Source organism: Sceloporus occidentalis, unplaced genomic scaffold, assembly GCF_023333645.1.
Source record: "Sceloporus occidentalis isolate IW3139 unplaced genomic scaffold, rSceOcc1.0.p SCAF_12, whole genome shotgun sequence".
NCBI lineage: Eukaryota > Metazoa > Chordata > Lepidosauria > Squamata > Phrynosomatidae > Sceloporus > Sceloporus occidentalis.
In genome coordinates, this window is record NW_028316992.1 from 23,834,473 (window position 1) to 23,856,298 (window position 21,826).

General features: G+C 41.4%; 1 protein-coding gene across 2 annotated transcripts; it reads left to right on the plus strand.

The window, feature by feature from the left end:
- Nucleotides 1–3,680: 3,680 nt before the first annotated feature.
- On the plus strand, nucleotides 3,681–21,590 carry LOC149305393 (GDP-fucose protein O-fucosyltransferase 2-like). Of its 2 annotated transcripts, none has more exons than XM_089478091.1 (9): nucleotides 3,681–4,545; nucleotides 8,578–8,828; nucleotides 9,549–9,693; nucleotides 11,953–12,060; nucleotides 13,958–14,024; nucleotides 16,486–16,611; nucleotides 18,235–18,415; nucleotides 19,529–19,700; nucleotides 21,054–21,590. In XM_089478091.1, the coding sequence occupies exons 1-9, from the start codon at nucleotides 4,382–4,384 to the stop codon at nucleotides 21,205–21,207; spliced, it is 1,368 nt and encodes a 455-aa protein (XP_089334217.1). In that variant the 5' UTR covers nucleotides 3,681–4,381; the 3' UTR covers nucleotides 21,208–21,590. The 2 variants fall into 2 exon arrangements, with proteins under 2 accessions (XP_089334217.1, XP_089334216.1); XM_089478090.1 differs by having other exon boundaries at nucleotides 3,971–4,545; nucleotides 19,577–19,700.
- Nucleotides 21,591–21,826: the final 236 nt, after the last annotated feature.

The following is a 21,826-nucleotide window of genomic DNA, read 5'->3' on the forward strand; positions in this document are numbered from 1 at the left end:
TTATTATTATTATCATCATCATTATTATCTTTCTTCTTCATCACTAAGGCTGTATCTGCACTGCAGAAATAATCCACTTTGACACCACTTTAACGCCATGGCTCAGTGGTATGGAATCTGAGGATCTGTAGTTTTGTGAGATATCTAGCTTTCTCTGTCAGCATTCTGGTGCCTCAACAAATTATAAATCCCAGAATTCCTGGGGCCATGGCAATTAAAGTGGAGTTAAACTGGATTATTACTGCAGTGTGGATGCAGCCTATATGAATAGGGTTGCCATAACTGTCTACCTCCAAACCGGGACAAATGTAAAAAAAAAGTAGGCCAAAATTTAGGCCAAAATGTAGGGCAAAAATTAGGCCTAAATTCACTTTGGGGAGTCACACTCTCTCACCTTCAGTATAGCCCAGAGCCCAATTTTTTAAAAAAACATTCAGCACAATATGGGGGCAAACTGTCAATCCCAAACCATGCAGAAAGCCCCTCAAATGCATAAAAACACGGTCTTTCCTCTGCCAAGATACCTCACCAAACTACACATGACAGAGATTCTGTAGCTTGGAGCCCTGGCTGTTAAAGTGGTATCAAACTGCATCATTTTGACAGTACAGATGCACCCTGAGTCCAACTTAAGAACAGGTGGATGACTACCAGAGTCACTGCCTTCCCTGCAAAATATTCCCAAGAGGAAAAAAGTCAGGGTGGTGGTGTGTCTTAGGGGCACTCAGCTGGAAAGGGACTTTTGTGTATACTCAGAGGCACTCTTGGTCATTTTGCTGAACTATAGGAAGGACCGATGGGGCCAAAGCAGGAATTTCTCCAGCTCCTGCTCTGTCCTGCCCTGCCCTTCTGCCCACTTTCAACCCTGTTTGCAGCAACTGAAGGGGGAAAGTGGTTCCCACGATTCCCTTTATTAATTCACTAGTATGTGTCTGTGCGTGTGTCAGTGTGGGAAGAAATGTTTTGGATGAATTAGGGAAAAACAAACAAGCCAGCCACTTTGTTTTCATTCTGCCTTGGCAGGAAATCATGTAATATTTTCGGTTTGGAAGATGTTGAGAAGTCAAAGGTGATGGAATGAAAAGTCTGAAATGAATAGCATGATGGCCTTGCTTTGATGGTCCTGTCTTTGAAAGTCCAGAATCCTAAGGTATCTACAAGACTGGGCTGGTACAGAGTTTTTATCCTGGCTGTTGATCACAAAGGCTTCTTTTACACAGCCTCATTCCCTACATGTCAGAAGAGAGTCTGAAGCCTGGTCTTGGTTTCCTCAATAACAGTATGATGTTAGAACAGACTCAGGTGCTTTTTCCCCCTTGTGTGTAGGCTCCGAGTACCAGAAAAAGAGGCGGGTTGAGTGTGCCAGCATCCATCAGCCACCCACTGCACCCCAGTTTTCATCCTTGTCTACATATGGAGCCTCTCCATTGACGCCCCCTTGTCGTGGGGGAGAGACTTGCGTACCCTAATGAAGCTGTGAGCTATGCTGGCGGTGGTATAATAGCCACCGGTAGGGCCTCCCATGCCAGACAGGTCACAACCGAAGGGTCTGACCAAAAGTGCCAAAGGGCAGGATGGGCTCTCTAGCCTTATGGCAACCATCCTAGGAGAAGGAAAACTCTAATCCCAAACCCGGGCAGATGGTGCTCGTCTAACCCTGTAAGGTCAACCATCTCAGAGAAGGAAACTCTCATCAAACCTACGACCCGAGAACCTCGCTGCCACTGTCCATGCTTGTCAAGGCCTCAGCAGACGAACCTCTGGTTTAAAGGGTGAGGCCAGTTCTGTGCACGCTGCGCTCCACCAGAAAAATCCATTGCACAGGCTCGAAGGATACATCTAACTTCCGAAAAAGCCCTGTAGCGATAGGCGAGGGACGAAACGGCAGGTGTAAAGATGCACTGGAAGCCGCAGACCCAACCCTGCATGCAGGCGGTTCAGGACTTTGGTCGCTTGAGACTGACCCAGGGGATGACAGTCTTGTTCGGCAGCATCCTGAATGACCAAGCAGCCTTTTTTAAGGAGAGCGCTGCTTGCTCCATATGGAGAGGGGCCTAGAAAAGGTGGCCTAAAGAAAGCTCATCCCCAAAAACCCGGTTGGCTAGCCACGGCCAACGGGCATCTTCTGATGCGGTCAAACAAAGACAAAGAGACAAAGGCACACACCAGCCTCCAAAGGTGCAAATAGACTGACACTTGCATGCTGGAACATCAGAACCATGCAAGATTCTGCAGATAGCGGATGTCCTGAGTGTCATTCTGCCCTAATAGCACATGAACTGTCATGACTTAACATTGATATAGCTGCTCTTAGTGAAGTTCGTCTCCACGAGGAAGGCAGCCTTAAAGAACACGGTGCCGGCTACACACTCTACTGGTCTGGCAAACCCAAAACTGAAAAACATCTTTCAGGTATAGGCTTCATGATCAAAAACTTCATTGCCTCCAAACTCGAAACCTTGCCAACAGGACACTCTGATCGCATTATCTCCTTACGCCTCCCACGTGTTGTTCTGTTCAGTATATATGCCCCAACTATGCAAGCTGACCCTGCGGAGAAAGACAAATTCTACTCAGACCTATGCCACCTTATACAAAAAGTCCCTGCAAAAGACAAAATCATTATCCTTAGTGACTTCAATGCCAGAGTAGGAAAGAACTTCGAAGCCTGGAAAGGTGTTTTAGGCAAGCATGGTGTTGGAAACTGTAATGATAATGGACACCTTCTGCTCTTTTGTGCAGAACAGCAGCTGATTATTACAAACACCATCTTTCAGCAGAAAGATAGCTTGAAGACAACCTGGATGCATCCCCGATCCAAACACTGGCACCTCATTGACTACATCCTAGTGTGCCAGAGAAATATTCGCGATGTCCGTCATACCCGAGTGATGCCCGGTGCAGAATGTCAAACAGATCATCGCTTCGTAAGATGCAAACTAAATCTTCATTTTAAGTTTAAACCTAAGAGGGGTGGCATCCTAAAGAGGAGACTCCAAGTCAACAGTCTTCAACAAGCTACCATGAGAGACAACTTCCAGGCAAATTTGCAAACAAAACTTGAAGACCATCCTGTAGACTCTTCTCCTACAGTGCTTTGGCAACATATCAAAAACAGCATCCTGCAATCTGCAGAAGAATCCTTAGGGTTCTCCCTCAAGAAAAACCAAGACTGGTTTGATGAAAACAACCAAGATATCCAGGAGCTGTTGGCAAAGAAGAGAACTGCTCACCAGGCACACCTCGCCCAGCCATCTTGCCATGTAAAAAAGCAGCCTTTCGCCTCGCATGTAGTCAACTCCAACAAAAACTCCGAGACATTCAGAACAAGTGGTGGATCAACTTAGCACAAAAGACACAACGTTGTGCAGATCTGGGTGATTCCGGAGGATCGTACAAAGCTCTTAAACAGTGTTTGGACCAAAGGGCATTTTGCAATTCCTCCTGGACAGGAGCCAGAAATGGAGGACACAGCCTGGAAAAGGAGGACCTTTGGTCACCTTTTACTCAATGGGCTCCTCAGTGGTGCTCCAAATGGAGGGCATTTTGTAATGCCTCCTGGACAGGAGCCTTAAATGGAGGACACAGCCTGGAAAAGGAGGACCTTTGGTCACCTTTTGCTCAATGGGCTCCTCAGTGGTGCTCCAAATGGAGGGCATTTTGCAATTCCTCCTGGACAGGAGCCTTAAATGGAGGACACAGCCTGGAAAAGGAGGACCTTTGGTCACCTTTTACTCAATGGGCTCCTCAGTGGTGCTCCAAATGGAGGGCATTTTGCAATGCCTCCTGGACAGGAGCCTTAAATGGAGGACACAGCCTGGAAAAGGAGGACCTTTGGTCACCTTGTACTCAATGGGCTCCTCAGTGGTGCTCCAAATGGAGGGCATTTTGCAATCCCTCCTGGACAGGAGCCTTAAATGGAGGACACAGCCTGGAAAAGGAGGACCTTTGGTCACCTTTTGCTCAATGGGCTCCTCAGTGGTGCTCCAAATGGAGGGCATTTTGCAATGCCTCCTGGACAGGAGCCTTAAATGGAGGACACAGCCTGGAAAAGGAGGACCTTTGGTCACCTTGTACTCAATGGGCTCCTCAGTGGTGCTCCAAATGGAGGGCATTTTGCAATCCCTCCTGGACAGGAGCCTTAAATGGAGGACACAGCCTGGAAAAGGAGGACCTTTGGTCACCTTTTGCTCAATGGGCTCCTCAGTGGTGCTCCAAATGGAGGGCATTTTGCAATGCCTCCTGGAGAGGCACCCTCTGCCCAAGTGTTCTGTTCAGGCTTCTGAGGTACAAGAGGGGCCTGGGCCCACTAAGGAGGAGTTTCCCGATAGGCCTAGCCCTAGGCCCGCCTTCCTCCTCCTCCTCCTCTTATAGGCCGCAGATGGCGCCGGGGAGCGGGTTCCTCTTCAGGGGGCCCTCTCCCGGCCTCGGCCTTTTCCTCCTGCTCCTCCTCGGCCTCGCCGTCGTCGCCCAGCCGCCCTTGGAGGCCTTCCAGGCGGGGCGTGGGGTCGCTTCTTTCCCGGCCGCAGCGGCTTCCCTCAGACGGTGAGGAAAGGGAGACAGTACCGCCTTGGAACAACAACAGCAACGCCCCCTTCCTTTCTTTCTTTCTTTCTTTCTTTCTTTCTTTCTTCGAAGGCTGCATCCACACTGGGGAAATAACCCCGGTTTGGCGGCGCTTTAACTTGTTGTCTGGCTCTTTGCTATGGAATTCTGGGAGTTGGAGTTTGTTGTGGGGCCCCCACAACAAACTCCAACTCCCAGAATTCCATAGCAAAGAGTCACCGAAAGAGTTAAAGCGGTATCAAAGCGGGTTATTTCCCCAGTGTGGATGCACTGCCATTTTGGAAAAAGGGCTCCCAGAAGTTGCCTTCTTCCATATTGCCCTCCGGAGGGAAAATGGGAAGGCCCCAATGCCCAGACAGGGCCTCCTCCTCCCAGAGTTTGTGCCCTCCATTTCAGCCTTCTGACCAGGAGGCATTCCCAAATGTCCTCCATTTGGAGCATCACTAAAAAGCCCATTGGGAACCAGGTGATCAGAAGTCCTCCTTTTCCAGTATATATCCTCATTTCCAACTTCTGTCCAGGAGGCATTCCCAAATGTCCTCCATTTGGAGCATCACTGAGGGATCCATTGTGTACAGAGTGACCAGTGATCCTCCTCCTTTTCTAGTTTATATCTTCCTTTTCCACCTTCTCTCTGGTCGTAATACCAAAATGTCCTCCCTTTGGAGCATGACCAAGGCCCCCATTGAGTACAGGGTGACCAGAGGCCATCCTCCTTTTCCAAGACCTGTCCTCCATTTCAGCCTTCTGTTCCTGGAGGAACTCCAAAATGTCCTCCCTTTGGAGCATGACCAAGGCGCCCATTGAGTACAGGGTGACCAGAGGCCATCCTCCTTTTCCAAGACCTGTCCTCCATTTCAGCCTTCTGTTCCTGGAGGAACTCCAAAATGTCCTCCCTTTGGAGCATGACCAAGGCGCCCATTGAGTACAGGGTGACCAGAGGCCGTCCTCCTTTTCCAAGACCTGTCCTCCATTTCAGCCTTCTGTTCCTGGAGGAACTCCAAAATGTCCTCCCTTTGGAGCATTACCGAGAATCGTGGATTGATGTTAATCCGAGTGTTTCAAGCTTTTATTTGAGCGTGTTTTCCATTTTGCTTGAATATTCTACCATTTGCGTTGCCTTACCCTCCTTTGCAGTGAGGAAACCTGGTCACTCTGCAGTTTGTGGGTCAGGGTCGGGGTCAGGGTGACCAAACATCCTCCTTTTCCTGGACATGCCCTACATTTCCACTTTCTGTCCAAGAGATATTCCAAAATATTCTCCACTTAGGGTATCAATAAGCATGCATTTTCATTTCTAATTGCATTTTCAGCTTTTATTTTGCAATGCCTCACATCTTTCTTGAATGTCCTTCAGTTCGCAGTGCCTTGTCCTTTTGCGACATGTGGTCACCCCGGTTGGAGTGGGAAAATGGCCGCTGGCTTATTTTTAATCTGCGTTGGAACAGAGAGTGGTTTGCCTTGGGGCATTCAAGCTGCATCCACACTAGAAAAATAACCTGGTTTGGCACCGCTTCAACTGCCTTGGCTCAAGGCTATGGAATTCTGGGAGTCGGAGTTTGTAGTGGGGTCCGCTCTGGGCCCACAACAAACTCCAATTCCCAGAATTCTATAGCCTTGAGCCAAGGCAGTTAAAGCGGTGTCAAACTGGGTTATTTCTCTAGTGTGGATGCAGCCTCAGAGGTGCAGCTTCTATTCCAGCCAACCCACCAATTTAACACTTGTTTACGAGGGACCGCTTTTATTGTCCCCTTTTGAATGTTCTTTGTCTCCTCATTGGAAGGATCAGCACCAGTCCATGAACCGCCACTTAGAGAGTATAAGGAGATCATCAGCTGTGAGTGTAAACATCCTACAAAATCCTGGGATTAGTTGTGTTGTGAGGCACCAGCACTCTTTGGTAGAGAAGGCTGAAGACCTTGTAATGCTACAAGGATTCCATAGGATGGAACTTCAGCGCTTGGAAGTGTTCAACTGCATCATTTTGACAGTGTAGATCAGTGATTCCCAAACTTTGGTCTTCCAGATGTTCTGGACTTCAACTCTCAGGAGGCCCAGACACCTTGGTCAACAGTCAGGAGTTCTGGGAGCTGAAGTCCAAAACTCCTGGAAGACCAAACTTTGGGAATCACTGGTGTATATGCACCCACAGAGTTATTAATTTCAGTCCAAAACACACTGCAGAAATAACCCAGTTTGAGACCACTTTAACTGCCCTGGTTCAATGCTAGGGAATTCTGAGGACTGTAGTGTTTGTGAGATATTTAGCCTTCTCAGTCAGAGAGCTCTGACGCCACAATAAACTACAGTTTCTTGGATTCTGTAGCACTGAACCAGGGCAGTTAAAGCAGTCTCTATCTGGATTATTTCTGCCATGCGTTTGGAACCTTCATTGAAGACCCTTCAGCAAGGAAGAGGTTATGGAGAGCCACTCGGGCAGTGATCCTGGGTTGGAAAACGGGGGTATTAAGAGTGTGTTACTGTTTTCATGTAGGGTTTCTTCTTTCCCGTTGAGGGCATAGTTGTTGGCATGGTTCAGAATTTCAGTATTTTCAGTATGCCCAGGATGGTTTATAATGTGTTCTGCTACTGCTGATTTTTCTGGCTGACCCAGTCTGCAGTTTCTCTTGTGTTCCTTGATTTGTGTTTGAACGCTGCGTTTCCTGGTCCCTATGTAGACTTGTCCACAGCTGCATGGTATGCGGTAAACTGCAGCCATGAAAGGGTCTCTCCTGTCCTTCACTGAGCACAGCATTTGCTTGATTTTCTTGATCGGTTTGTAGACCATTTAGAGGTTGTGTTTCCTCAACAGTTTCCCTATTCTTTATGTGACTCCTTTGATGTATGGTAAAAAAAATACCTCCCTTTGGGTGGTTGTTTGTCTTCACTCCTATGGGTTTTTCTGGGTCTGGCAGCCCTTCTGATGTCTGAGCTGGAGTAACCATTAGCCTGTAGAGCCCAGTCTAGGTACTTCAGTTCATCTGCCAAGAAGTGGGGTTCACAGATCCTTTTTGCCCTGTTTAACAATGTTTTTGTTGTGCTACTTTTTTGTCCTTGGTGATGGTTGGAGTTCTTGTTTAGGTATCTGTCTCTGTGTTTAGGTTTTCTATATACTGTGTAGTCCATAGTCCAAACGTTGGTATGATTTGCAGTTGCCTAGGACATCCAAGTATGGCAATGTTCCTTCCTTTTTCCCCCCCCCCACCATGAATTGGATGTTCAGGTGGATGTTGTTCAGATGGTTCAGAAACATAGTCAACAGGAAATAACAAATCCTTAAAGTAAACAAAATTTGGCTACCAGTCCTGAAAAACACCAAAATCAAGACCGAGCCCATGCCAGGGATCAGGGGGATTTCCCAGCAGAAAATGGATCATTAATTAAATGGACACCCTGAGGACTTGCCATTCAACAACAAACCAACACAGAGATTAACATGTAAATCAGTTCCTCTCAACCAAGGGTCTATACCCCACTCTCTTCCATGCCAGCAGTCTCTGAAAGTGCCAGCCACAGATGCTGGCGAAACGTCAGGAATAAACTCTTCCAGAACACAGTCACATAACCTGAAAATCCCACAAAACACTGTGGATTCCAGTTGTGAAAGCCTTCGACTTCACATTAGACAATACTTTTCCTCACTGGGGAAATACAACAGTGACTAGAATCAGAATAAGAATAAATAGTTTCTTTAGTACTTTAATTTGAGCCAAAAATGTCACAGGTTGTGAGTTTTACATTTCAAAAAAGGGAAAAGATGCTACTTGTAAAAGTTGGATGCAATATATCATAATTAATGGAAGGATGGAATACTTTCACCTACAATAAAGTTTTGTAACTGATACTCTTTGAGTTCTGAAATTCTCTTCTGATATTGTTATCATTTGTTATCAAATATTAAATCTTTTTGTCTCCTTTAGAAATGAGAAATACAGTACACAGAAGCGATTCAGCATCATGGCTTACAAGTAATATTATTTGTTTGTTTGTTTGTTTGTTTGTTATTTCTAGGTATCTTTTGTATGATGTAAACCCACCGGAAGGTTTTAACCTTCGTAGAGATGTCTATATCCGAGTTGCCTCTCTTATAAAGACTTTGCTTAAAAGTGAAGCATGGGTATTGGTTTTGCCTCCCTGGGGACGTCTTTATCACTGGCAGAGTCCTGACATCCATCAGGTTCAAATACCTTGGTTTGAATTTTTTGATGTTCCAAGTCTCAATAAAAACATACCTGTCATTGAGTATGAAGAATTTATTTCAGGTAAAATATACTAAAAAAATTAATTATATGTATGAATTTTTGATATAATTTTTTATTTTTAAAATGTACATACAAATGAGAAATGAGAATTATCAACTCAGTAAAAATACTGAGCTATGTAGAATGTCACAGTAACAGTTACAACTACAGCTGACTCAGAATAGCTGCATTTTTGCAATGGAAAAATAAAGTACACTTTTCCAGAACCTGAGCTATCTTGAAGTAGTATCATCCCAGGTCTCGTCGATGTTCATTCAGTTAAATTGTGTTATTACAGTAAAATGCAGACCATCAGTAAAGTGGAATTGTAATTATAATTGCTAAGTTTCTCACCATGGCCATGCCCTTTTAAATACATATATGTGTGAGTTTGCCCTGTTGGAAGTCACAGCAAAGTCAAAGACTAAGCATTTTAGTTAATGCACATTTATACTTGCACAATATTTAATTATAACATTTAAATGTAGTTTTCATCAACTTTTCAGATAATATGACTTCTCATCATAGTATTATTCTTTTTCTGAAAATGCAATGATCCACGCAGAAGCCTCCCGCTCAAGTCCCTTTCCACTTACTGCCCTGCTAGTTTTTGGAAATACAAAGCTTGGGAAGTAGCTGCAATTGACTACAACTAGTTACGTTGTAGGACTTTCTTTCATATCTACTATATAAAATGAAATCCATATAATACTGTCTGATATTTGTTTGCTTGTTATCCAGAGGCTGGTGGGCCCTTTATTGACCAGGTGTATGTCCTACAAAACTATGCTGAAGGATGGAAAGAAGGGACTTGGGAAGAGAAAATAGATGAAAGACCATGCATTGACCAACTCATGTATTCAACAGACAGACATAAATACTACAGGTAATCTTCTGTGATAATAGTTGTATTAAGATTAGAACTGGGCCAAAAGTGCCTCACTTTTTGGCATACTCAGTGTTCTTTAGTCAGCTGGGGGGAAAGATTTCAATTTCAGCACTGAGGGACTTGTATCTCCAGTGGTTGACAACTAATGCTGTTTTGTACACTTTTCTTTGCACCTCAAAATCTTTAGAGTCCTAATGATGTTTGTACCCTCCTAACAAGATCAGTTAGACTGAATGGTTACACTGCCCATTTCCCTGTTAAATAAAAGAAAAGTCAGAATGCACCATAAACAATGATTGAAGCAAACAGTTCAAACAAGGTCCAGTCCTATGATTCTGCCACTGTTATATTTCTTCTCCTGTATGATAATTAACATCTTTATCTAGTGGAGAGGCCAGTGGGCTTTGAAAGCTAGTATAATATATTTTGCACATTTTGGGTGGCCCAATAAATGTATCAATTTTCTCTGTTGGCACTTAGGTCAGTGCATCTTAAACTTTTTGGTGTGAAGGTCCAGCAACTTTTTTCCCTAGTGTGCCAGGAACGCATACCATATTTGTGTCTCTGGGCTACGGTTGTTTCTTCCATAGAAGCTCTCTGGGGACTGGGACCAGATGATTCAGGGACTGACTGACACTGGTCCATTGTCCAACACTTTGATTAGCACTATTTAGGTTGTTGGTTTGAATAATAGAATTGTACAGTTGGACGAAACCACGAGGTCAATCTAGTCCAACCCATTGCCATGCAGGCACAGTTAAGTTATGTTTGTTTCACCAGGTTTTTAATGTGTCTTAATTTTGTCTGTTTGTTTTACCTATTTTCTTCCAGCTGATACTCTTGGATTGATATTTTATTGTAACTTACCTTCAGGGTGGTTTACCAAGGATGTTATAGAAATGTTTTATAAATAAAGAAAACATTCCTAATAGAATCCACCCAAAATAGAAGCACATGCCAAGAGCAGAATCCAGTCTTTCACAACAGGCTCTACCTCGGTTTGCAGACATCTCCAACCCTGTGTCACCCCACTAAGGGCAGTGTACCCATGTCCTGGACATTGTTTAGGGGAGGGCTCACCTGGGCAGGTAACAGGTGTGATTTGCTCCCTGGAGAGAATGGCAAAAATGGAATTGTGTTCCACCCAATGTGTTAAGAATGTTCCTGCTGCTTCTCTTTATGATCATGACATCCTAGTGAGAAATATCCATCCCATGAAGGTCAGTGCCATAAGCATCTGTCATGGAGTACAATGCAGTTTAAATCTAGGCAGCTGTTGGTTCTAAAGCTAATTTTTAATATTTAAATACACCCTTGATTTTCTCACCAGTACATGATACCTCAGTTAATGTTTTGCATGAGAACTGAACACAATTTGTTGTCTAGGAGTTCATCAACAGCTACTTCTGGTTACTTGGCTACCACAGCTGGTTATTGTAGGGAAAGATACACTTTGATATAATTAAAGTCTGTTTTTTCTTGTTCAGCTTCACTTTTTGCATCTTGCAGCTGTTTGTACTGTTTCTTGACTTGTTTATTTTCTGTCTGTAAACTTAGAGTTAGGCTGAATTTATTATGCTAATAGTTGTTAAGTAGTCCTGTGAATTGTCACGTGATACTATTTTTTGATGCCTTCCTCACTCCCTGCCCAGAAATCATCTGTTTATTTAATTTAACAAAATTATGGTCTACCCAGTAAATTTAGGATGGCCTGTAATTCTGTAAAAGAAAGAGATAACTCCGTTGTATAGCTGTTCGTTTTAGCTTGTACCTTCATCCCAGTGAATGGTTTTAAGCCCTCATACTAAAATGAGCTATTAGTCACTGGTCGAAAACACACTGCAGAAATAAACCAGTTTGAGACTGCTTTAACTGCCCTGGCTCAGTGCTAGAGAATTTTTGGTATTGTAGCTTTCTGAAACATTTAGCTTTCTCTGTCAGAGAGCTCTGATGCCATAATAAATTACAATTCCCAGCATTCCCTAGAACTGAGCCAGGGCAGTTAAAACGTTCTCCTACTGGATTATTTCTGCGGTGTGGTTTGGACCACAGTCATGTTATTGCCATACAAAGAAAGACTGTTGAAAATCAAATTATTGTTGACAGTCAAATAAAAATATTACTTCTTCTTCTAAAAAAATCATATAGATTTTTTTTTAAAAAAAAACCTAGGCACTAACAGTTGAGTGCTTGTTGTTTTTATTTGTAGTTGTTTGCATATACTTAATATTTCAATATCTTCATCTAAATTTGTAGGGGCTGGTTCTGGGGTTATGAAGAAACTCGGGGCCTGAATGTAACCTGTTTATCTGTCCAGGGCTCTGCCTCTGTCATAGCACCATTGCTTTTGAACATCTCTGCTCGGTGAGACATGTTGTATTTAATTTTTATCTTGGATGTTATCTTGGATTCCTTTTAATTTATAGAAAGAGAAGAAAGTGAGTCTCTTATTCTCTCACACATATGTAGAGAGTTACAAATAATTTAAATTTTTTTGTGATCTCAGTTTCAAATATTTCGCAGTAAGGGGATGCAGGCACAGTTGGCGGTAGGGGGAAGAACTCTGCTTTTGCCCCCCCCCCCCCCATTTATTTCATTGTAGAAACATTTTAAACTCTGCAGCGTAAACAGTTTTGATGTAGATATTTTGGTCTCACTTCTGAATTTTATGATGACACTATTCAGACACTTACCATTAGAATATAAAAATCTTACCTCGGGTGTGCCTACAGTTTTATCAAGTTCAAATCATACCACACAGCCTGAGAATCTATCCTAAGCTCTACCATAATTTTAGGACAATTGACTTTCAAATACTAGTTCAAGTATTAATTAAATAAAAATGGACACTCATCAGGGACCATCTGCATTAAATGTAAGTAACATGTTGTCCTCTAGCTGTTTTGGCCTACATCTCTCAGATCACTAGTCATACTGGCTGGAACTATCAGGTATTGAGAGTCTCAACAACAGCAGGAGGGCCATATGTTACCCACTCTTAAGCTGAACTTTATGTCACATTGAAATCAGTAACTATGCCAGTTCTGGACTGGACCAAGTGGGATTCTGCTCATAGGATGCCCCTAGTGGAAAAGGGGAATCCAGTTTTGCCAGTTTTCATTGCAGCCACATTCCCTCAAAAAGCTGCTCTGGCGGGTTGTCTTAGCTTGGCAACAAGTTAGCTTAAAAAGTATATTCAACTAAATAAGAACAGAGTCAGCATAAAATACAAAATAACTGTAAATGTGAACAAACCAGCAATAAACCAATTGTAGCAGTGGGGTGCACACTTAAAGCAGAGACCTGAAGATATGAGAATGGTTCTTCAAATAGCCTGGGCACAAACCAGCTACGGCTTATCATAGCACTTTAAACTGAACCTGCAATGAATTGCAAGCTAAGATAGTTTGCACAACTTTAGTGTAATGTATTCCCATATATAGATCCTGACAACAATCTGGCTACTTCATTTGAGGTAACAGAACATTACAAACTATTTTAAAGGCAATGAGTTACATTAATCCAACGTAGATGTTTCCAAGCCATGTTGACAGCAGAGCAGAATCTATATAAGAACTACAAGTGATTTTAATAGTAAAGTGTTGCACAAATCAAACAAAGCAGACCATGAAAGCCTCATCTCCCTCAAAGGGTAAAACAGGCCCTTCACTGTACAGAATCACTCCAGTGAGCAACATTATGCTGATTTAGTCTTGACTGAGAAATTAGGAATTCTTTCCATCATCACCTCCATAGACTAAACCTCAGTCAGTCTCGCTGCTTATCTTCATCCACTCCCAGCCAGTCTCCTCAGTTGCTACATCCATTTTCCCATTAATTTCATCACCACCAGGTCTTAGAAAAGTGAGGAATGTAATCTGGCAGATTACGCTCTGGAGAAGAGATTTAAGCACAATTTTGTGAACCACCTGGGTCATTTTCCTGTTCCAAAGGTCAGCCAGGGCTCAGACAGTACCACCAGTTAGAACAGAGAGAAACCATAGGGTCAGTTCTTTGCCTATCCCTCTCCTGTGAGGCCCATCCTGTCACTTGTCATTGTCACCTTCGATTTATGATGATTTTCCGAACTAGAGACCTCCAAGAGACCCTGTTACTAACAGTGTTGCTCAGGTCTTGCAGACTCAGGGTCATAGCATCACTGTAATCCATCAATCCATTTAAGACTGTTTGGCAGTGTACACTCAGCTTTATCAGTCAGCAACTTTATTAGACCAACTGACTGTTTTATCATTTTTGGTAGGTCAGTGATGCTAGACAGAGCTGAAAATCTTCTGCATGACCACTATGGAGGGAAAGACTACTGGAATGTAAGTATTTTAGCAGTCCTTTCCAGGCGATCCACTTATAATTTGTCACTTGGCAAAAATTTCCTCAAGGCTAGCAGTTTTGTAGCCCACTGTATTTTGTATTATGTAGATACTATTTCAGCTTTATGAGTCCCTCAATATAATGCTTAACACGAAGAAACTAGAAAAAAGAGAGTCTGTAATCATGCTTTTTCTGGGTGGCCTCCTTGTATGAAATTGTCCCACCTTTTTTCACCAAATCCTTACTTGTACCACATTAACTCCATCTATTTCATAAGCATTTATTTTGTAATAAGAATTCCAGAATATTATATTGATTAAACATATTGGATATCTTTAGATTATGTCATGCTGCTAACATTACAGGGGCCACCCAAATGAATGACTGAATTTGAAAGGGAATGTACCACTCTTAACCTGATATCCAAAGAATCTTGTAACTAGGATATATAACAATTTTACAGAAGAGGATAAAAGTGTTAGGAATAATGTGAAAATTGTTTGGGGATTTGATTTAGATGTGCAGATCGCTAATAAGCTTAGATCAGTTTCAGTGACTATAAGTGAAGGGGCATACAAATCTACAGATGGTATTGCAACTCCTCAAAATTGTCTTTATTTAGCAAAAATATTAGCCCCTATACCAGAGAGGATGTGGAGAACAAGGAACTTTTTGTATGCGTGTGGCTTCATTGCCCTGCCTAGAGTATTCAGTTTTGAAATTTAGCTGTTAATAGAAGTTACCAGAGAAAAGACTGCATGGAGGAATGAGCTACTTTTCTTTTCTTTTCTTTATGAGCATAAACAAATGTGTAGGTTTTATGCCTACACATTTTAGACTTAGAATAACATTTAATATCACAAATTTTAATGGTGGTGCAGATGCTGATTGCTCAGATTTGGAAATTTGAGTATTGAGTATCCTGATTTTATGAAGTGCTAGATCTAGCTTTAAATGAGAATTTAATTTTCAAAATCAGGGTTATGAGAGAAGAGGAGGAGAAGGAGAAGAATTTTCTGGAAAGATGGAGTTTTATATGGCATTCCTCTATCTCGCTGGAAATTCTGGAAGAAACTTCTAAAAGAATAACCGGGAAAACACTTTAGAAAGAACATGCTGGTTTTATGCCTTCACCTTTTAGACTTGCCTCTTGACTGGTCATTAAAGAAATACAAAGTAAGGTCAAAGATGAAAATGCAAAGGCAGGTCTGGTGCTGAACATAAAGAAAACAATAATCATGACCACTGAAGAAATACACAAATTCAGTCTAGACAATGAGAAAATTGAAATAGTTAGAAGAATTCCCATATCTGGGATCAAACATTAACCAGAATGAAGACTACAGTCAAAAAATAAGAAAACTAGGAATGGGAAGGGCAACTATGAAAGAACTGGACAAGATACTGAAGAGCAAAGACATACAACTGAGCACTAAAGCTAGAATTGTCCAGGCCACTGTATTCCCAATTACCATGTATGGATGTGAGAGCTGGATAGTGAAGGAAGGAGACCAAAAGAAAATCAACTCATTTGAAATGTGGTGCTGCAGAAGAGTACTCAGGATACCATGGTCAGCCAAGAAAACAAACAAATAGGTTCTTGTACAGATCAGACCAGGGCTCTCCTTGGAAGCTAAGATGATCAAGTTGAGTCTATTGTACTTTGGCCATGTCATGAGAAGGCACGGATCACTAGAAAAAACAATAATGCTAGGAAAGGTAGAGGGTAGAAGAAAGAGAGGTAGACCACAAACCAGATGGATAGCTCAATCAGGGGGGTTATGAGCAAGGGCTTGCAGGATCTGGGCAAGAATGCAGTGGAGGATAGGGATTCTTGGAGATGTCTCATCCACATGGTCACCATGAGTTGAAGGGCAGCTAACAACAACAGTGCTGTATATATACCTGCCACTGTGACTTTGGAATAATCATGTTAATTTTTAAAGTTATTAATAAATACTATTTTAATCTGTGATTATGTTGTTTATCCAATGAGAGTGTGTTCTTCAATGCAGTACCCATCTCTTTCAGTATTCATAAAGCTATCTATTTTTATATTATTTATATAAATGTTAGAGAGAGAGAGAGAGAGAAAACTACTCACAAATCCCCATGTAAGCATGCAGGTTAGCAATTTTGGGGAATTTTAGACAAAAAAGTAACATGCAGAGCTCTGAACTAAAGCAATATAATCTCTACATCCTCAGTGTGATTTCTGGCAGACATTGACCATAGAGTTACACTGGCCCATCTAAACATTCCTAGAGAGAATATATTACATAATCAAATCTGTAGATAATTAAATCCACAAAAGTCAAAGCCACCGATGTAGATGGCCAACTGTATTTTATCACATTTCATTAGTGTTATCATTGCTGTTAAATTGTGTATTTGCCAAGAGATTTATTCCTGTAATTAATCTAATCTCGTTTGTTGGTATCTCTTCTTCTTTTTTAACAGACTCGTCGAAGTATGGTGTTTGCTAAACATCTCCGTGTGGTGGGGGATTTGTTTAGAAACCAGTACTTAAACTCTACTGATGAGAAGGACAGCACACAGTATGTTGAGGACTGGACAAAAATGAAGGTAAAATAATGTTGAAGATTTATTTCATCAATTGTCTTGTAAGGCTTTACTTTTGTTGTGATTGCTTTTCGTTTAAAGAAAACCATGAAGAAACCACAGCTGTGAGGGAAATGATAAGTCAACTTGAAGGCTCAAACTATTGTGAAGTCGAGTTTTTTGTGGGTCTTTCGGGCTATGGGGCCATGTTCTAGAATAGTTTGTTTCTGACATTTCGCCAGCAGAAATCTCTTCTAGAACATGGCCACATAGCCTGAAAGGCCCACAAAAAACTCAAACTATTATTCACTGACATTTCTGGGAACCAAAGAGTGACCACCCTAAGATGCTGCATGGACACATTGCTGATCAAATGAGTTCAAAGTTTTTCCAGGAAATCCTGTCTCCAAATGTCTCACTGGAAGAAGTAGTTAAGATTGCCATAATATGTAGTGGCTCATGAAAGAAACATCACTGGACTAGATAGCCAGTCTAAATGTGCAGGAACTACAGTAGCTTGGGCAGTAGCTACTGAATTATAAGGAAAATCTGAAATTTGATAGACTGAGCTTGCACATTTAATGACAACAGTGCAGTGTTCAAATCAGACTCCTATTTTTTACTATCTGTCTGTCTTTTATTCTGTATCCTCCATCCTGCCTTTAAGTCATAAAAAGGTCCAGTTGATTCAGGCCTTTATCCCATTTGCCTATCTGCATGGCTGTACTTTTGAAGTGAACGAAAGTAAGGACACCCTCCGAATACCCAAATCAATTTATTTTTTATTTAAAATAATTTTAGGTCCCAATTTAAGTTGCCCTCTCAGTGCAGTTTAAATAATGCAAAAGTAATGAAGCAAAAATTAGTCAGTTTGGTAATCATGAACACCTGCAGTAATAACAAACATCTACATCAGATGATACTTATCTCTTACAAGGGCAGCAAAAACAAAGCAAATTGCCAATATATATCAAGAAAAGTTGAAAAAAAATAATTATCCTATGAACAGATCTGAAACTGGGCACTCTTAGACCACATAGATCTCTTCTTATAACAACTATAAAGTTACTTAGATAGTATTTTAAGAGGGAATTTATAATTGCTGTAGTAACAAGTAAAATGTTACCAACAAACTGCAATTTGTGAAATTTCAGTAGTCCTCTGAAGAAGTAAATTATTTTCAAGAATAATTATCTAAGAATTTAAAAGGTCATTTAGAAAGATCTATAGGAGGAAAGGAATTTACAAATATGATAGGAAATCTAACATAATAGACAATTTGAAGTCTGTTCCACATGCATTTTTTACCACTTCTTTGTCTGTAATCTCCACATAAACTCCAGCGTACATACGATGAAGTGGATGCATGTGTGTTTCGCTGATGTTATAAATATATTGTCCCAATAGAGAGCATCCATGTAGAATGATATCTTGTGTACAGTGCCCGGGTTCCAAATTTGTATATATTTGTAAACTAAGTTATCTTAACTATGCCTAATTAAAGCTGTTGAGGAGAACTAATTAAATATGCTAATTGACAGTTAACAGTGAATATTGCAAATGGAGAAATTGAGCTTTTGTGCAGAGCTATTTTCTCACTGAATCCATGCCATTTTATTTCAGTTTCAGCATGTTCTTCTGTGCTAGGTAAAGCTGGGCATGGCCATAGGTGGCCCATACCTTGCAGTTCATCTCAGACGGAAAGACTTCATTTGGGGTCACAGAAGTGATGTGCCTAGCATCCAGGGAGCAGTTAAGAAAATCCACAGCCTTTTGAAGTTGCACAAACTTGAGAGAGTTTATGTAGCCACTGATGCCATTGTGGAGGGTATGTAATTTAATAATTTGTGTCCCCCCCAAGAAAAACCTCTTTAATATTAAGCCAGAACTGTGTCCAAGCAGAGTCTGGAAGAGAGATTGCCATACCTAGCTGCATGTTTCAGTTCCCTTTCGCTGCAAAGTAACTGTCCCCATTTCTCCTGCTTCCATTAGGACAGTGGAAGAAGCGATTGTACAGACTGCATATTGCACATCTATGGAGTATGGTATAAATGTCCATGGTCTAGTACTCATTCAGCCTTACACTGTGTTTATTTACAGCACTACCCCAAAAGCGTCCCCCCCCCCCGGGTGAAAACATCTCCCCCAAAAGTCTGCTCTTGCTCTTGAAAGCCTCCAGAACTGTGGCTGGTTGGACTTAAATGGGGGCAAAAGTTAGCCACCACCATAGTTGTCCTCCCTCCCCAAGCCTAGGACAAGGCATCTTGTGATGATCTAGGCCTTATTTTTCATGGTGGACCTGATGTACTGTTGAAACTGGGAGGTCTTGAATTCTATGACCAGAAGTTGTGAGGCATTGTTCCAGTGCACATGGAAGCTGTTCTTCGATTTGCCCAGCATCACAGTGGCCCACCTAGGAAGCAAGGCCAGAACCTAGGGAGAGTTCCCATCCACCCATCCAAGAATAAAACAGCCAGTGATTGGTATGCAAGGTATACCAGGAATATCCCAGGCAGATATTAGAATATGACTGTTTGTTCATCTCAGTCCTCCTGCAACAGCTTACAGTCCTTGCACTGGTAGGGCTTCTCACTCATCTGGCTTTAGAGCAAATCCTGGTGTATGAGTTTAACCCTCAGTGTTTCACCAGTTGCCTGTGCAAATTATCTATTCCTGTTCCCATGCTTGGTCTACTTTGTAAGCAAACCTACAGACTGAATAAATGTTTTTAAGCGACAATAATCTGTAGTAGTCTCCAGAGGGAGTGCAGTTTATGACAGCGGACTCACTCTTTTTCCTCATTCTTTCTAACTCTTTTTCTTTAATTATATATGCCCATTTATTCTCTTTTTTTCTCCTTTTCTTTTTCTCCTTTGCTTATTTTTCTCTGTCTTCTCTTATAAAAAGCTCAGATGAATTTTAAAAATGGTGGCTAGGGTAGGATACAGTCTATCAGTTGAAAACACCATTGATTTACTGTTCTTTTCAGAGACTGAAGAGCTGAAGAAATTGCTTCCACAGATGGTGAGGTTTGAACCTACTTGGGAGGAGGTGGAACACTACAAAGATGGAGGAATAGCAATTATTGACCAATGGATATGTGCACATGCCAGGTAACCATGTTGCTTTTTGTTTGGTTTCTTCTAGAAAATCTTCATGCATATCTGTATATTTGTCTCCTTGAGGATCACAAGTTATGTGTATTTATGCTGTGACTGCCTTTCATGAAACAGGGATCAGATTTTCACACCTATCACACTGTGGCAATGATGCAATTTGACATTGTTTTAACTGCCATGGCTCACTGCTATGGAATTCAGGATTTATAGTTTTGTGAGATATTTAGCCGCCTCTGTCAGAGCTCTTATGCCACATCTAACTACAAATTGCAGGATTCCATAGGCGGGTGCCATAATAGTTAAAGTGGTGTCAAACTGCTGTAATTCTACAGTGTGGATACACTGTCATGCTGAATTTGTCACATCTGGCTCCAGGTGGGTAGGTGGGCCTTTCACATCACTATACTAATAGTTATATCTGACAGACTTGTAAGACAAATCTCTCAAACTCTTGCTAAAGCATTAGGCAATATGTGGTTGGAAAGGCTTCACTTTTTAACTCCACTCCATTGTAATTGTGGAGCAGTATGCATGGAACTGTCTACTTGTAGTTTTCTCCTTCAAGACCATTAATTTTAATAATCAGTCTGGTCTTTGAGTCAAAGGAGAGGGAAAAACTAACTAAAGTGGGAAAGCATTCTCTAAAGCTCCATCCACAAATAGATCACCATACTGAGATCAATGTGAGTGCATCTGTACAAAGCTTTCTGCTGTCTCCAGCCTGGCATGTCAGCACAAATCTCATATATTAAATAAACTTACTAGATCTAGAAAGAATACCTTAAAAATTTCAGCATTACAAAGTGTTGCTATGCTTAGTTTTTTGTAGTTTTTTTGGGGGGAATATGTGGCATGTTCAAGAAGAGTTTGTTTCTGACATTTCGCCAGCATCTGTGGCTAGCATTCTCTGAAGATGCCAGCCACAGATGCAGGCAAAACGTCAGAAACTAACTCTGCTAGAACATGGCCACATAGCCCGAAAAACCCACAAAAAACTATGGATGCTGGCTATGAAAGCCTTCAACTTCACATGTTGCTATGCTGAGTACAGATGAGAACAAGATCCTGTCACAAGAGTAAAAAGATTCTAATAGAGTGAAAGTAACCCAATTGTCCTATCTAAGGATTGTAAAATCAAATTTCTCTGGCAAAATAGTGTAGAGAGAGGAATTCTACAAATGATATGAAGTAGTAATACTGGTTTGCATGAAACTTGTACTGGTCTTATGGCCATCTGCATGCATAGATAGTTGGTGTTAACATTTATGCAGAACATTTGGGTTTCATATCATACATGTCTTAGAATCTGTTCAAATCTTCCCCTACTTTTTTTTCTGTATTTCACAGATACTTTATAGGCACCTCAGTCTCAACATTCTCCTTCCGCATTCATGAGGAAAGGGAGATTCTAGGTTTTGACCCCAAAACAACTTACAACAGATTTTGTGGAGATGAAGAGAAAACCTGTGAACAGCCAACTCACTGGAAGATTGTATATTAAAATATCTTAACCTCTGGGACTGCAGTCTTTGGGTTCACCAAAGCAGTGATACAATCATGGGTGTGCATGTTGTTTTTAATGCTAGTTTGCTTTTCATTTCTGATGTTAAGCACAAATGAATGGTAACAGATTCCTTCTTCACCCAGACAGTTAGTTCAGTATGTTATTACTACTGACAGGTTTTCTGAGAAAATGCCAAATGCCTTCCTTTTTTAATTTGATCGGAAACATATTATCAGTTTGTATTATATTCCTCTTCAGATCAAGAGAAAGTCTACTCTTGTTTGCGGTTTGTTTTGTATGTTTACAAGATTTTTTTTTACTTGTAATTCTGATTTTGTGAGGTCTTGTTTACAAAGTTTCCAGATCTTCATGAAGTCATTATACAGGGTGATTCAAAAAGAATGGTGCAAAAACAAATAAGGACAACTTTACTTTTGAACCATTTTTAAAAATCACATGCTATTTTATTTCTGACAGTCAAGATAAGTGTTATCATAGAGCAACCAGTTTAGTAACAGATCTACCATAGTAGCCTTCAAAGTAGCTTTCCTGATCAAGGTGGTTGTGTGAGGAAGCTTACATGTCTAGACTGTGTAATATTCTGCTCATTTGCATA